The following is a 17,227-nucleotide window of genomic DNA, read 5'->3' as shown; positions in this document are numbered from 1 at the left end:
TTTGCATGCAAAGTTGTAACTAGAACTTTGTGAGCCACATAGCAAGATCTTAAAAGGCCCCCCAGAGGTAAAAACAACACATACATTTGCCCCCACACAGAGGGCCTGATTCAGAGCCGCTCGTAAGCGGCCGCTCGTTCGCTCCGAGCGATGTTCGCACATCCAGTGAGTGCGGTCGGAAATCAAGCGCTCGCAAAATAGCGAGTGCCTGCTAATTTGAGTGACAGGATGAGGCGTTTGTGGGTGGTAACAGGGGAAGGTGCTTGAAAACGGGGAGTGGAGATCCGAACGCAGGCGTGCCAAACGGTCAAAACGGGCGTTTTAAGGGTGTGCATAATTAACAAAGCAGCGTCATCGGCCACGTCACTTGGTTGTTTCTTAGCCTGAACTGTTCGCATGATTGCGGTAGGAAAATCCAACCACAAGCACTGCGAGCAGTTCAGACGCCTTTCGATGTACTCGATTAATCTAATAAATAGCGGAGATGACGTAGGATGCGAGCGGCCAGGGGGCGTCTTTACAAAATAGCGAGCGCATGTTTCGTTCGCTCGCTCAGACATAGAGGCGTCAACAGACCGCAAAGAGCGAGCGCTCAATTTAAATAGCCGGCCCCTTTTTCTGAACGAGCGAGCGCAAATAGCGTCCGGCTCTGAATCGGGCCCAGAGACCATTCATGTTGTGCCACACAGACTCCAATTCAGGTTATGCCACAGAGACCATTCAGGTTATGCTACACAGTAGTATCCCTTATATACATTATGCCTCACAGTAGTAGTGCCCCTTATACATTATTCCACACAGTAATGCCCTTTACAGATTATGCCACATAGTATTAGTGCCCCATATAACACATTATTCCACATAATAGTAGTGCCCTTTACACATTATGCCCCACCCCCAGCAACTCACCACCCCGTGTCCCTCAAGCAACCTCTCTCCTCCCCCTGTGTGCCATCAGCAGCCAACAGGTGTGGATTTGGGTCCGGGCTGCCAGTTAAATACAGCTGACACACTGCAGCAAGTGGTAGAAATGGACAGAGAGCTCCAGCATAATTTTAATCTGGTGCTGGTCGTCAGCCAATCAGGAGCCGCCACTGCTGATTGGCTGCTAGTCCACAAGCTCTGATTGCCTTGCGACTAGCAATGCTGTCTCTCCATGATTGCCTGCCAGTGCGCCAACTGTAATCAGCTGGTGGGCCAGCACCAAATCAACAACACTGACACCCAAACCCCCCTCGATGGCCCAGACAGGACCAGCTTATCTTGTGTGCTTGGTGACTGGGCAGCTTGGGCACCATAGCAGCCGCACCCCTTGTAACCACGGTAGTTATGCCACTGTTTGCATGCATGTTAGCAAACAGAGGGGTTGCAGACAACTGTTACATGTATACAGCTTCACAAATTATATGAATCTAGGTGCATAAAGAGAACACATTTTATTAATACTATAACAATAATAGGAATCTTAGGAAGACTACTTTCTAGAACATACTGTAAAGCTCTCCAATGTGGAAACTGAGCCACGTGGAAGCTCTAAGCATGAAGACTGATGTTAGTGATCGTATCCTTGGCACACACACAAAGTAAATGGCTAAAAATGTGGTTTTCCGCTGACTACCTGCAATGTTGCAAAAAGTAAAAAAAAAAAAAAATGTATTCTTCTGAACAAAATAGTGTGCTATGATCTCAAACCTAATGTATATGGTCCAATAGCACTGATTGGTCCCCAAAATACCCAATTTGATCATTTATCTGTGCAGCGATACTGGACATAGACCGAGTTGTTCAGCTATCAGCTCCAATGACCAAATGTGAACATGTGTGTCTGGCTTGTTGTTATACAATTATTTTAATTGGATTTGCATTGATATATGTCACAAAGCTGTAGACATTGATGGGAAGTGGCCAAGGATTAAACAAGAGTGATGGATTTGCAGGTCACAGATCGCTCACAGGCTGTTTGATGGCTAGCAAGTTATTCAATGGCTGCTCTCAAGACAATGAGAGGGTGCTTGAAGACTATTCATAATGGAAAGATCATAATCCTTAATTGTATAAATGCTGATATATATATATATATATATATAAATATATATATATTTAATGTAGGGAGGGGCTCTAGACTGCACACCCTAATAGTAATTAAAGGTGCTATCATGCTGAGATTTTAAAGTAATATACACAGAAAATGGAGTTGCAGATGCACTATGCGATCATTACTGTTCACATTTAAATGTATTTTGTAATTAAATATAATTTCAGAGGTAGTTAGCATATCAATGGCCAATGATACGGGCCTGCCCACCATCGTCAAGGTCACCTCATTGAGCAGGTCCCTATCACTCGGGTTCAAATCTGGAACGCAGGGCACCCCTAAAGACAGCCCAGCCAAAGACCTACCCTGGGCATCCCACTAAAAAAGAGTGACAGTAAAGTGTTATGAAGTATCAGATGAGAAAAAGTAGCTAATAAGTGTTAAAAATAGTAATAAAGGTAAAATATATGTGAAAAAATACATGAATAATAAACAAACATGAAAAGTGATATACAAAGTGACTATGGCCCTCATTCAGAGCCGTACGCTCTGAGCAGAGCGCACGCTCTGAATGAGGGCCGGGCTCCATTTTCATGGATGGTCCTCCTGGACGCTCGTATAGCTGTTGGTCACCACCCACAGGCTATACGAGCGTGCATTGTGATGGTCGCGATGGTCGTGACCATCGCGACCATCGAATTTGCGAGCCGGAGCCTGCGGTTGAGGTTTTCAACCGCAAGCTCCGGAGTGATTTTGGCTCTATCAGAGCCAAAATCACTCCCACTGACATCACTAGTGATGCCAGTGGGCCGGCTTTTGACGGGAGGCGTTCCCGTGGGAACGCCCCCGTCAGGGAGGCACGCCCCTGGCACGCCCACCAAAGGGGGCGTGCTGTCAATCAACATTGACAGCACGCCCCCTTTGATCGGACACAACGAGCGAAGGACTTTCCTTCGCTCGTCGCGTCTGGCGCATGCGCACGACGGAGCTCCCTCCGTCGTGCGCATGCTCAGTCCATAACATCGACCCACTTGCGAGCGGACAGCCGCTCGCGAGTGGGTCTGAATCAGGCCAAATGTGTATTAAGTGGTGATGCCCTGAAGAGGTCCAGCCAGAACAGCTGTTTGTATTCTGAATATAGGGCCTGATTCAGAGTTGGGAATAGAGAGAGAGATAGCACTTAACTGTGTCCCTGGACAAACCATGTTGTAATGCAAGGGGTGTAAATACATAAAAAAAAAAAATTGCATGTAGGGTAAATACTGGCTGCTTTTACATGTAGCCCACAAATACTGCACAGCTTTATTATTACTCTACAATTTAGATGTCAGTTTGGACACCTCCCTCCTAAATCTAAATCTCTCTGCACATTTTAAATCTGCCCCACCTGCAGTGCAGCATGGTTTCACCAAGATGATCAGTTGAGAGAGATTTCTCTCTCTATTCCCAACTCTGAATCAGGCCCATAGTCTGTACCAAAGTTACTCAATGGTATATATAAGAAATATTTATCCTATTTAAATTTTTAATGTTTATTTTTCACTATTTAATATAAATCTTCATGTCATTTTAATCCAAGGAAATCTCCCTAAATCTGGGATTTATCCTCCTACTCCGTTGCTTCTCATGTATCTGTCTATTTGTTTGTTTATAACCTGCCTGTCTTTTTCTTATCTCTCACTCACTCGTGCTCCTAATTTCAGTCTTTGACTGACAAACACATCTTGCATTATATTCCCAATTTCTCATCCTTTTACTGTGTAGTGTCTCTCCCACACGCTCATAGTATCTGTCAATTTCTTTCTAAATGTGTCTGTCTGTTTTATATATTTTGTCTATTTGTTGTCAGAAAAAGAACGGGACTGAATTTATTATTTATATATTAACTCCCTAAAGGAATTACTAACTTAGGGGGTCATTCAGACCCGCTCGCGAGCGCAGGACGCTCGCAAGCGGGTCGATGTTGCCCCACTGCACATGCGCACGACGGAGGGAGCTCCGTCGTGCGCATGCGCGAGACCAGGATAGTGACGGGCACTCCATCGCTCCGGGTCTCGCACCAAAGGGGGCGTGCTGTCGATGTTGATTGACAGCAGGCCCCCTTTGGTGGGCGTGCCGGGGGTGTGGCTGCCAGACGGAGGCGTTCCCATGGGAACGCCTACCGTCTGAAGCCTGCCCCACTGACATCACTAGTGATGTCAGTGGGAGTGATTTTTGGCTCTGATAGAGCCAAAATCACTCCAGGGCTTACTGCAGCGAGACCCTACCGCAGGGTCTCTGTCGCGATGGTCTTGACCATCGCGACCATCATCATGGACGCTCGCATAAGCTGTGGGTGGTCACCCACAGCTATGCGAGCGTCCAGGAGGACGCTCCATTTTCATGGAGGAGGGCCCTGATTCAGAGCGAGCGCTCTGGTCAGAGCGTTCAGCTCTGAATGAGGCCCTTATTTCTATCTGTTACAGATACTCAGCAATGAGAAGTACACAATGTCAAAAGGGAAGGCATACAGTCACTTGGTCACAGGTTAAAATATCCCCCCCAAAAACAAACAAACAAAAAACAAATAGCAAACAAATAAGGAGTAGTATGACGAAGTGCATGGAACTTAATGATTCATAGTCAGATATACTGAGTAGTAAGGGTGGATGTGTGCACTACATTACCTCTATCAAATATCGGTGGCCAACACATTGACACATTGTAATTGTGCCTAATGCTGGCCATACACTAGTACGACCAGCATAAGATGCGATTCATCATACATTTTCCCATGAACTCCCCGGGAGCTCCCTAGCAGTCCCGGCCATACGATTTGGTGCTTTTTTGACACACAATGAACATACGATCTGACGTACGATCACTCGCCCCTATACGACTGGTTGTGATACGATCGATCGTATGCCTCACCAAAAACATGCGATCATAACAGATTTAAATGACGCTGCTCGAACGGTCGGACGCACAATGCATCTCATGCGCAGCATACGATTACAACGGATAATATGGGCTGCACGTAAGACCATAAGATACTATAGACATAAAATACTACACAATTTCCACACAATGCATCGTACGATGAGTCTAAAATCGTGTAATCGTCCCAAAATCGTGCTAGTGTATGGCCAGCATAAGGAGTAAAAACGCCATTATTTTGTCTACCTTTCTATGGGCAGCTGTACAATGCTTTATGGACATTGGGGCAAGCGCTGAGTCAGAGGGATCTTAGAACGAACGCAAATAGTGAGTTTAGCATACAAAATATGTGCAGATGAGAATGTACGCATTATTGAGTATCTCCATCCTACTCAGAGTTGGCAGAAGCTTTGATGGGTCTGTCTTTCTGTTGAATGAGCATTTTGGGGCAGGGTGGAGACAATACGATTGCACAGAATTGCTCTGTCTAGTGGGAGTGTTGTGAGAGCATCATGGTCGTGTAGCTTGAGTTTCAAGCTATTCTTAGTCATGTGTATGAGCAGGGTAGAATGCTTCAAAAAAAAGAATGTTTCAGACTGATCTCTTGCAGCTAGCATTGGGCTGGTGAAAGTGCTGGTAATAATATGATGGATGTAAAAAGAGTGGGTAGAGTGGCTTCCTACTTGAAGCTGCACAGAAACTTGTATTAGCATAAGGTAGTAAATCAGGCTTCTGTGGCATCACGCAAAAACAACCACTTTGCGTCTGACTGAAAATCAGCCCCACTTTATATTAGGAAACGTATAGTAGGCATTAGGGGTAGCACATCTATGGGTATATTTACTAAAGTGAGAGGTTTTAGAAGTAGAGATGTTGCCCATAGCAACTAATCAGATTCTACTTAACATTTACAGTAACTAGCACCTTCTAGAAGATAATAGCTAGCATGTGATTGGTTGCTATGGGCAACATCTAAACTTAAAAAAACTCTCACTTTGGTAAATATTACGCCTGTTGTTACAGAGGTAGGCATAGCCTTGAATAAGTAGACCAGTACCTAGCTCTACACATAGGGACCCCTGACCTCATGACCATAGAAAGAAACAGCTCAGGTGCTTGTATAATATTCTATGTCCTAAAAGGTTTTAAAACAAGTTTTTTGTTTTTATAATAAGAATGCTTGCTACTCAGTTTCACATACGCATGTATTGTAGTCAGAGTTCTAGGTCCATCTTGGATCATGGATAGTTGTGACATTACAACCAGTTACAAAGCAGTGATGAAATGTTTAGTTCTATCAACTGCAGTTTTCAAGAGATAACTTTGCTGAAAGTCAGGAAAATCAACAACAGTGTGAACATTCCTATTTATCTAGGGGTATAGTCACACTACTGAAAACATGCATGCATACAGAGACTTTGGGCCTGATGCTGAGTTATACATTGATTCATTGCTTGAATCCTTTGAAGAAACCGCCAGCAAACAAATCGGAGAAATGCGTAAGGGAGGACCCGGTGATTGCTGGACGCCAAAGCTAGTTGATCTTAAAAATTTATGCCATCTTTGGACTCCTTCCCTCCCTCTCGGTTGTTGTGCTAACTCATCGCGCCCTACCACTGCCGAAAGGACTGGACAGAGACAAGTTTAAATCTATATCTCCAAGGAGGATTTTGTCCCCTTCCGCAATAGCACTGAGTCAGGTGCCGGGAGTAATGAAGTGGTAAGCGAGGGGCTGTAGTAACATGGGGGAGGTTGAGATCTCCTGTCAATGGTATGCATACCCTGTGGACATTACAATGGTAATTCTCAAATAAAATTGTCAAAACTATCAAAGTACTGTTATCACGTTCCAGTAAACTCTGGATCCTACTGCTTAATCTTTTCCTGGCTTGTTTGGATATATCAAGTGATACCAATTGCGAGTGAATAAGAAATTTTATTGCTAAACCACAACAGTGATTCTTAATTGCACTCTTCAATCAACTCATTGATTGTTGGTCTTGTACATGTATATTTATCTTTCTTCTTGTTTTATAAATAAATTGCTTATTTTTATTTAAAATTGTTGCGCTCCTTAAAGGGTGTCTATCTTTTATTTCTGCTGAGTTATATGTCTGCCATTTTGGGTAATGTACAACCCGCAAATTTGCACTGTGCATACCCAGAAAAACAGCTGCACTCATATGCATGTAAATTTGCTCACATCTGACATTTGTGCTTGCTTGTGGCTGGAGAGGCACAGGGAAGTAAAACGTAAGTCTGATGTACGCCGCCTCCAGTAAGGGTGTGTTTTTTGTAATCGTGAGCAGATGCAGACCCATATGGAGACATATATATATATATATATATATATATATATATAGCTGTTAGTAGTCAATTCCATTGCAGTTGCATAAAGGCTAGTGCAAATGATGGTTATGAACACTATCTAGTCAGTTCTGATTGGCGGATTGTGAATTCACCTCTGTAGGCGATAGGTGCTTTCCTCATTGATGTGGACATAAAGAATTAAAATATTTTGTGGGTGTATTTAAAAATTGTATTCTTTTGCTACTTTCATTTGTGCACAATAAGGAATGTTATGAGCAGCTTGGTTGGTGTAGTGGTTAGCATTACTGCCTTACAGCATTGAGGTCATGGGTTTGATTGCCACCAAGGTTCTAGCTATGTGAAGTTTGTATATTCTACTAATGTTTGCATGGGATTCCACCTGGTGATCTGGTTTCCTCCTACAATCCAAACCTATTGGTTTCTGACCAAAACCTAACCCTATTGTGTACGTGTGTGCATGTACATGTGTTAGAGAATATAGATTGCAAGCTCCACTGGGACAGGGACTGATGTGAATGGTCACATATTCTGTCTGTAAACCTCTGCAGAATGTGAGAGATATAAAATAACTGTTAATAATTATATTTGGTGCACTATAGAGGGTTATTTATTCAAACTAAACTGAATAGGATTTTTTTTTACTATCAAATCAAATGTCAAACAACATTTATTGCACTGGTGCATGTTAGTAGTAAGCCTGGCATGCACCACGTGTTGCGTATACCTCAGCTTTTTGGCATAAAATGCTATTTTTACTTGTGGCTTTTCGAGGGTCATTTTTAGACTTCTATTTGACCAATTCAGCATCAGCACCACTATGTACAAACATTATCCTTTAGCTACATCTCATCTTTCTTTTACCTAAATACCTGCCTCACTAATAACAGATACAGTTCTTTCCATCCATGTTTCAGGTGGGGAATATTACACAATCCTTGGTTTGAACATCTTTTGAGGAATTAAGACTGTGTGATGATACAATGTGCCCACAGCAAACAGGCTGCAATATGTGCCATCAAGACATTGATTTAATGATTTGTTGATTAGGATAGAGTGAAATGTCCTTGTGACTGGAAATATCAAGTTTCCCCCTATAGACCCTGTGTTACTGTTAGGGCAATAGTGTACAATGAATATAAAGTAGGTGCAAATCTCTATATTCTGGTTATTGGCAACACAAGTGTTAAAGTGTCAGTATACTCTTTATTGTTTGGACCTAATGCAATCTGTTCATATTTAAGTCTGGTAAAAGGAACACAGCAAGAACTCCATCTGACTATTGCTATAATATTAAATATTAAATAGCCAGGTTGAGAGTTCCATTTGTTAAAGCTAAATTCTATTTTATTTGGGGTTACTTTTGTTGTTTTCCCCATCTTATATATTGTAAATTTCCACTATGGTGTTTTACTGAACTCCAATGTTACCTACTTCCATATTCTCATTTATTGTAATATCTCCATAATAGGCTTCCATATGATATAATAGTTATTTTAGTCAAATTAGTTCCAGTTTGCCCTATTAATCGAAGTACACCAGCATTCTGAATTATTGGAATATGAGCAATTGAGTCAATTATATCCAGTGATGAAAACTAGAATCGCTTTGAAAAAAAATCAGTGGATATGAAAGCAACACATAGGAGTACATTTACTACAGTGAGAGTTTTTAAAAGTGGAGATGTTGCCAATAGCAACCAATCAGATTCTAGCTATTATCTTCTAGAAGATGCTAATTAAATGTAAAGTGGAATCTGATTGGTTGCTATGGGCAACATCTCCATTTCTAAAAACTCTCACTTTAGTAAATATACCCCATAAAGTGACATCTGTGGTCATGACTTTTAGAAAGTGTATTCTTATTTGGCATAACTAAGAAACACGATGTCCTCTAACGCAATCTCATAACATTGCCAGGTACTATACTTGATTTTCTGGAGCGTGGAGGTGTCTTTTGCTTCTCTCGGGTCATCTTGTGCTAAGATTACAGAACCGAAAGCTATTGTAGAAGTCTGAAAGACCTTCACACAAATATTGTTTTTTTTCAGTGACCGCTTATATCTCTAGAAAAAAACATCCTGATGATATTTCTACAGGTATAGTGAATAAAAAGCACATCTGCAGAATATTCAGTTACTTCACTTACAGTAATACCCCCTAAATTTCTTATTTTAGGAGTTTCTTAAGTATGAAACAGAGTCTGGAACATTGGCAGCTAAAAATATTGGCAATATATTAAGCTATTTATAACAACAATGAATGCGCAGCCGTTCTTCATGTACGCCTATCTGTAAAAGCTATATTTAATTTTAAACAGAATTGCATTTCCAGCAGTGCTTTAGAAACATTATTATTGTTTTAATATTCTGACCAATTATCCCATACTGTGCTAATGATTGTTATTACAAGAGTGCATTATAATGCTACAGCCTAGGATATTTCTACCCAGTGAAAGACAATAATTAATGGTCAGCTTCTGAGAGACATTAAAGAATATTGAACATGTTAAGAATCTGTTTATTTTCTAGTGAAAGAGAAATGTAACTTTCCTTTCCATAGTCGTGGGCATATGCCTGCGGTATATGATGGTGAATTTTACTAGCACGCTGCTGTATCAGGAGATAAGCTAAAGGGTGCTATACACTGAAAAAGCTTAAGTCATTATGGGACAAACATCTTGTCAATTGGGTGCCAGCCAACTGCAAAATCTATAGAGCTATCTAATCAGCAATGTAATCACATAGAAGAATGTTCAAGACTTACTGGAAAAAGTATATAATTACATTTTCCAATGTTAACAGAAAAAAGAGGTCATCCAATATCAATTCACAGTCACTGCTTGTGGGTGCCCAAAACACTGGGTTGAACAGTAATCTGTAATTCCCCAAAGTAGTAGAGTTGGGAATATTTGTCCTTTTCACCTCTCTTAGCAGATTCATTGAATACTGCCCATTTACTGCTGCAGTTGTAATTTCATTTAGGCAGGATCCGATGTTCTTATTACCAGTCCTATCTTGCTATATAGTTTTCTATTGCCTAGCGACATTACATAATGATAGATTTGTTGGGTTGACTAGGGAATGAGTAAGAATTATATATATATATATATATATATATATATATATATATTGAATGAGCCCTTCCAAACTACATTTCCCCTTTTAAAGTAATACTGCTTTTCCACCTACGTCCTAGGTTTGACCCGAGATTTGGAACACAGTTCCAAAACGGGTCAGACCACTTTTCTTCTGCAACGCCGATCTAGATTATTCCAGGATCGGCGCTGTTCACAATGCACATGGGTGTCATCTCCAAGCACTGAGAGACCCGGAAGTCCCCATGCTGAAAATGGGACCCAGGTCAGATAACCTGGGTTACCCGTTTACACTGCAGAGTTGCACGGGTCATTCCTGTGTTAAACCCTGCAAGCTACCTGGGTTGGATTGCTGGGTCACTCGACCTGGGAATCCAACCCTTGCCCCTTTTAAACCTAGCAGCAACCTGGGTTAACCCTGCAATAACCCGGGTTTTAGCTGTGGTGTAAAAGGGGTATTGATTTAACCATTCCCAAAGGGGTTTGATTAGTAGTATATGCGTTGCCAATAAAATATAAGGGCATACAACAGTTGTGTTAGTTTATATCACTGAACCTATGTTCTCTGTTCTAAAAGTAAAAAAAAGTAAAATACAAAATAATATATATGGAAGTAAAATAAGGATAACAGACAAGGGAGGCAATGATTGGGGTGGTCCTATATGGTCTTAAGTACATCTGAAGTAAAATTTTAATACAACTGTGTGTTAAAATGTATTTCTATTCCAAGTTTGTTAAATGCTTGACAACATGCTCCTTGCAGAAGATCTTGCAAAATCCCTACTAATCCCTACTGCTGGTGTTTGTTCATGTAATGATGTAGTACTGTGTACAATATAACAAACAATACACATAAACTATAATATACAAACAGCATTTCACTTTAAATACCCCACCATGTTCTGTCCCCTCTCTCACTACCCCCAAGCCTTTATTTGCACTTTTTCTGCTTCCAGAATAAATTAATATAATTGAACCATCTAATTGTAAATATTTTAATAACATTTATAATGTGATTTATGTATCATTACACATTTCACATACTCATTTCCCTGATTTAGGTGGTGGAGAAGAGTGCACAGAAATATAACTGCCTGCTTCATTGCAAATGCAAACACAAAAGAAAGTAATGAGCTCTGAGCAAAGAAACAGACTTACATTTGGTTTAAATAATTAATTTTCTCTCCAATACGTTAAGTCAGTAGCACAGCCCCAGCTGCACCAGTGCGCATATGGTAGGCGACCAGCTACAGTACATGGAATACAATTCTGGCACCATCTCAGTAAAGAGAAAACAACAGAAAATTCAGCATATTGAATCAAGATAAATAAAAGCTACTTTATATTTGTTTAAGTGCGAATTTCTACAATGTATGCCCCCTAATAAGTGACATATGATTACTCTATCCCGATTACACAACATGGAGGGAATCTGGAAATTGTACAAATATCAAACAATTCGTCTCAATGCGCTACAGTATGCAGGATGTAATAGGAAAGTCAGTCCTCTGCTATCATGCTATTCTATAGGGTGCTGGAACAGCACCTGTCACTGAGCACGTCTTGCAGCTGTATTATAGGTGTTCCTGGTCCCCATGCATAAAGGGACTTATCAGCGACATAAGGGCAGACTTGTAATACACCGCAGTCCAATTATTTATTCGTGCGTACTGTACTTACTCCATCCTGGACTCTCACATCTAACCATGAGACTTTATATCTGACCACAGTTACTAACCACACAAACACCCCGATACTGTCTGCCGCAGTGAGTGATAAGCGATGGTCTGTGTACGGGTATGTAAGCACGGAGAGATGTAAGGAAAGTTACGGGAGATCCTGCTCACTGACCCCCATGCAGGCGCCTATAGGCAGCGCTGTACAGGGGGCTCCCCAGTGTGTGCATGTAGGTGCCTGTAGGCAGTATTGTACAGGAGGCTCCCCCAGTGTGTGCATGTAGGTGCCTGTAGGCAGCATTGTACAGGAGGCTCCCCCAGTGTGTGCATGCAGGTGCCTGTAGGCAGCATTGTACAGGAGGCTCCCCCAGTGTGTGCATGCAGGTGCCTACAGGCAGCGGGGTATCGGAGACTCCCCCATTGTGTGCATGCAGACGCCTATAGGCAGCGGTGTACAAGGGATTCCCCATGTGTGCATGCATGCGCCTGAAGGCAGCGGTGTACAGGTTTCTCCACCAGTGTGTGCATGCTGCCGCTGATTACAGGGAGAGGTTCAGGACAAAGAGACTGTCACACAGGACTGAGGATGGGTCACTCCGTGTCAGGCCCGTTATAAAGATGGATGTTATGAAGTCTGCTCACTTGTATTTATCCAAAACTATAGCCAGATGCAACAGCATTAAACCATCACTAGAGACCAGAGGTTATTATTACATCCCGTTTCCTCCCAGACAAGAGACAGAGACAGTGTCAGAGCTGAGGAAACACGCGTGGGCTCCCCAGTAAGCCGCTATTTGGGTGATGACATGATAACTTACTAGGTACTTGCAGACAGTATAAGCCGGACATAAAAGTGCACTAGTAACAACTGCAGTCTATGAAGCTCGGACCTCCAGCAATCATCCTGTACCCCCTTAGCTTTCCTACCTTGGGAGCGGCTTCCGAGAGGTGATGCTGGCCACGATTGTGCTCTCTCTGCGCGGGGTGGCCACGGCTTTAAAAGTCCCCATCCAGAACTTCTCGAAGAGCTGCTTCTCCCCCTGCTGCACGCCGGCCATAGTCCTTATACGGGGCACAGCCCGCTGCTCGGTGCCGCTGAGACCTCAGGAGCTGTCCAACTGCTGAACCTGAGGAACCCGCTCAGCAGCCGGCGGACAGAGGCAGAGAGGAGGGCGGAGAGCAGCTGGTGTGTACCTACCTCCTCCTCCTCCCCGTGCTGGCTGAGCGGCAGCAGCACCCGCACCCTGTATACAGTTATTACTGAGCTGTTGCTGCTGCAGGTACAGGATGGATGGTGGAAATAATAATAATAATAATAATAATACAGAGGCTGGAGCGGTCACCTCATCCCTCCCCTACACCAGGATTGGGTGTCAGGGTAATGGGAGGGTGACACGTGTGTAGCACTATGTATGCATGTGTAGGAAAGTGTAGGCTCTTGTTTTGTCTCCTTTTGCTCTGTGACGTGACGTTTAAACCGGGGCTAGGCAATCCCCCAGCCTTTCCCTCCCCGTGGATTCTTATACCCACTGCCCCCTCCTTTTATATAGCTGACAAAAAAGAGAGGTGCTGCTTCCCAGGCCTGACTCATATGCATAACAAAAGCCTGCAGGCCAAGCGTGTGCCTGGCATAATGGTCCACAATGACCCAGGATAACAAAAGGGTGTGGAAGATTTGTCTCTTCAGAGAAAGTCAATGCACTGCATCCTCCCCCATACTAATAGACCTCAGTCTTTATCAGAGGAAGACTTGCTGCATCCTGACATTGATTAACCCTTTACATACAATATGAATTAGCAGATCTGGTATATCATAATTATTGCACGGTACATACATGTTGCAACTGATTATTTTTGGGCAATCACATCTGCAATCACAATCACTCTACTAAATTGTCTCAGGGACTTGTTTTATCCGAATCCAAACCCTGGTTAGTCTTCAGTGTATCCCTGTTGACCTGCTGTCTGTGTTGTAGGAAAGTTAACCTCTTTTCAATCCCAGCATAATATTAGCTCTGTCTATGACTTCAGAATAATAGCTGACCTTATCTACAGAAATATGCTGCACTAGACTGCAGAAATGACATTAAACACTGCTATGTGGTCTTTGTTGACATGTTCTTTGTATAAAGCATGACAAATACCAATTTGCATAATTAAATTAATAACTACATACATACATTTATGGCCTTGTACTCTGATCCATGTCTTTAACCCCAAACATTCATTAACCTTTACTGCTATAGGCGCACTTCCATTGTTTAATCATACATACATCACAGAAATGGTACCAATATAACTTGTAGATTTGACATTATCACCTAAATGTTTGCTCTATTAAAGTAATTAAAATATTGCTAAATGAGGTGAAATCTTGGAAGGCTAACTGTGATTAATCAGAATAACTGAAGCAGGAGTCAAGCTTTCCCCTCATTTATTATAGCACAGCATTCCCTCTTGTGGCATCTTTAAGCTCCTTGTTGAATCGCTTTTTGATGTTGTACTGATTTCATCCTTAGGCTACACACGAGCAAAATAATGCTATTTGTTCATTAGACTGACATTATGAAACTTTATGGCACTATACAATAAATGCTTCCTTTAGGTGATATATGTGCAATATTTTACTATTTACATAACTATCCATGCACTGTTCCTCCTTTATATTTAAGTATTAAATGTGCAGTTCATACATGCGATTACAAATTGTTTCATTATGTTTACGTACTGGAATATGGACATGTATATTTGCACATTCTTAGCCAAGTATACCTTTTCATATAATTTGCAGTTGCCTGTCACTGTCCTATGATTTATTCAGTCACATGATTCATATGGTTTTCCAGGATTACATATACTTTAGCTGTATGAACGTATGTAAAGGTCAGCCCAGACCAAAACTGTGGACAGACCATTAAACTCCATGGACATGGTTTGTATGAAAACCGTAATTACTAAAAATTATTTTGTTAATTAATGGCATTAACAAAAATAAATTTTTAGACTATTACCCCTTTTACTCCAGAGCAAAAACTTGGGTTATTGCTGGGTCTACCCGGGTCGCAACTCAGTGTAAAAGGGTCCCTGAAAAATAACCTGGGTCAAGTGACCTTGCAATCCAACCCAGGTAGCTACCAGGGTCGGACCCATGATGGACCTGGGTAATGGTGCAGTGTAAACGGCGCAACCCGGGTTATCCAACCTGTGTCATGCCTAAAATGAGCTGGTTGGTGGTTGTGGAGCAGTCAGCTCCCACTTTTTATGACCTCACAAGTTTAGCAGTGCAGATCCAGGTTCAGTGTGAACGAGGTTGACCTGAGAATAACCCAGATTGATGGTGCTGTGCAAACGGTGTCTGACCTGGGTTAGCTTAGAACCATGTCTGTAAACCCAGGTCGGACCCAGGTTTTTGGTGGAAAACAGGCATAAATGAAATGTATCAGAACTTTACAAGGTATATGATAAAATATTGCTCAACATTTTTTTTCACATTTATTGGCTATTATAAGCAACAAATCCTGCAAAACTTCAATATTCGCAGCATTATTGCACCTTTAATGGCACAGTAATTTATTATACCTCTAAGTACTCTTTATGTCTGTATTTATTAAGCTTCTACTACCAACGAGTTTCCTAAAGAATAGAGAGCTTTTGGGTTAGGCAAATAGAGGGCTATTTAACAAGCTCCTGAAAGTTCAGCTGTTTAGGAGATTGGCCCCAATAATTAACCATCGTGAGCCATTGTAGTCTATAGGCTACATTTATGCAAGGGAGGGATCTTTAGATCGCCCACAGGCAGCCTCTCCTGGTGCTGGTAAAGTGTTTTAGGTTATAAAAGTTACAAAATGTTAGTTTTGCTGATTAATGCCCATGTTCTGCAGCATCTGTGGCTCCCAGTGGCGTAACTATAAATTTTGCTCCCTCCTGCCAAAAAAATCCCCCCCCCCGCAATTGTTGTTGGTGGGTGAGGTGGAGAAGAGTGTGAGAGGTCGATCATATATTTTATATATATATATATATATATATATATATATATACAGTATATACATATATATTCGTCTCACAGTGTACTTCTAACTTTTACTGACTGTCACACTGTATACAGTATATGTATATGAAAAGAAAAAGCCGGCACTCTCATGCTCCTAAACACCTTGCGCCGGTGCCCTCCTAAATTACCAACCCTCAAAGAAAGGGATGGAAAAACACAAAATGTGACAAACAAGGCGGCACTCTGGCGTCTTAAAGAAATGCAATGGACCCCAAAAGTAATATCAACGTTTCAGAACACTTTACTTGGGTTCTTTCTGTATCCTGACGAAAGAACCCAAGTAAAGTGTTCTGAAACGTTGATATTACTTTTGGGGTCCATTGCATTTCTTTAAGATGCCAGAGTGCAGCCTTGTTTGTCACATTCAGTATATGTATATATTATCTATCTATATATTATGTACACTGTATACAGTGTCACAGTCAGTAAAAGTTAGAAGCGCATTGTGAGATATATCTATTTGTATATATATATATATATATATATATATATATATATATATATATATACAGTCAGGTCCATAAATATTGGGACATTGACAGAATTTTCAGATTTTGGCCTCTATTAACCACCACAATGGCTTTGAAATGAAACAAACAAGATGTGATTTAACTGCAGACTTTCAGATTTAATTTGAGGGTAATTACATCAAAATCAGGTGAACGGTGTAGGAATTAGAACGGTTTCTATATGTGCCTCCCACTTTTTAAGGGGCCAAAAGTAATGGGACAAACCAAACAATCCTAAATCTAACTTTCACTTTTTAACACTTTGTTGCACATCCTTTGCAGGCAATTACAGCCTGAAGTCTGGAACGCATAGACATCACCAAACGCTGGGTTTCATCCCTGGTGATGCTCTGCCAGGCCTCTACTGCAAATGTCTTCAGTTCCTGCTTGTTCTTGGGGCATTTTCCCTTCAGTTTTGTCTTCATCAAGTGAAATGCATGCTCAATCGGATTCAGGTCAGGGGATTGACTTGGCTATTGCATAACATTCCACTTTTTAGCCTTAAAAAACTCTTTGGTTGCTTTTGCAGTATGGTTCGGGTCATTGTCCATCTGCACTGTGAAGCGCCATCCAATGAGTTGTGAAGCAGTTGACTGAATATGAGCATATAATATTG

At 41.6% G+C, this 17,227-nt stretch overlaps 1 protein-coding gene across 2 annotated transcripts in view; it reads right to left on the bottom strand.

Annotated features, from left to right (window-relative positions):
- The window catches only part of SRRM4 (serine/arginine repetitive matrix 4), a 178,089-nt gene extending 164,980 nt beyond the window's left edge, over nt 1-13,109 (bottom strand). For both annotated transcript variants that reach the window (XM_088449250.1, XM_088449251.1), the window contains exon 1: nt 12,979-13,109. In XM_088449250.1, coding sequence (XP_088305376.1) covers nt 12,979-13,109 — 131 coding nt within the window. The remainder of the gene's footprint in view (nt 1-12,978) is intronic.
- Between the last annotated feature and the right edge of the window lie 4,118 nt (nt 13,110-17,227).

The sequence above is a fragment of the Taudactylus pleione genome, unplaced genomic scaffold (assembly GCF_031769625.1).
Source record: "Taudactylus pleione unplaced genomic scaffold, aTauple2 ptg000479l, whole genome shotgun sequence".
In the NCBI taxonomy this organism is placed as follows: Eukaryota; Metazoa; Chordata; class Amphibia; order Anura; family Myobatrachidae; genus Taudactylus; species Taudactylus pleione.
This window is presented reverse-complemented; position numbering and strand designations above follow the sequence as displayed.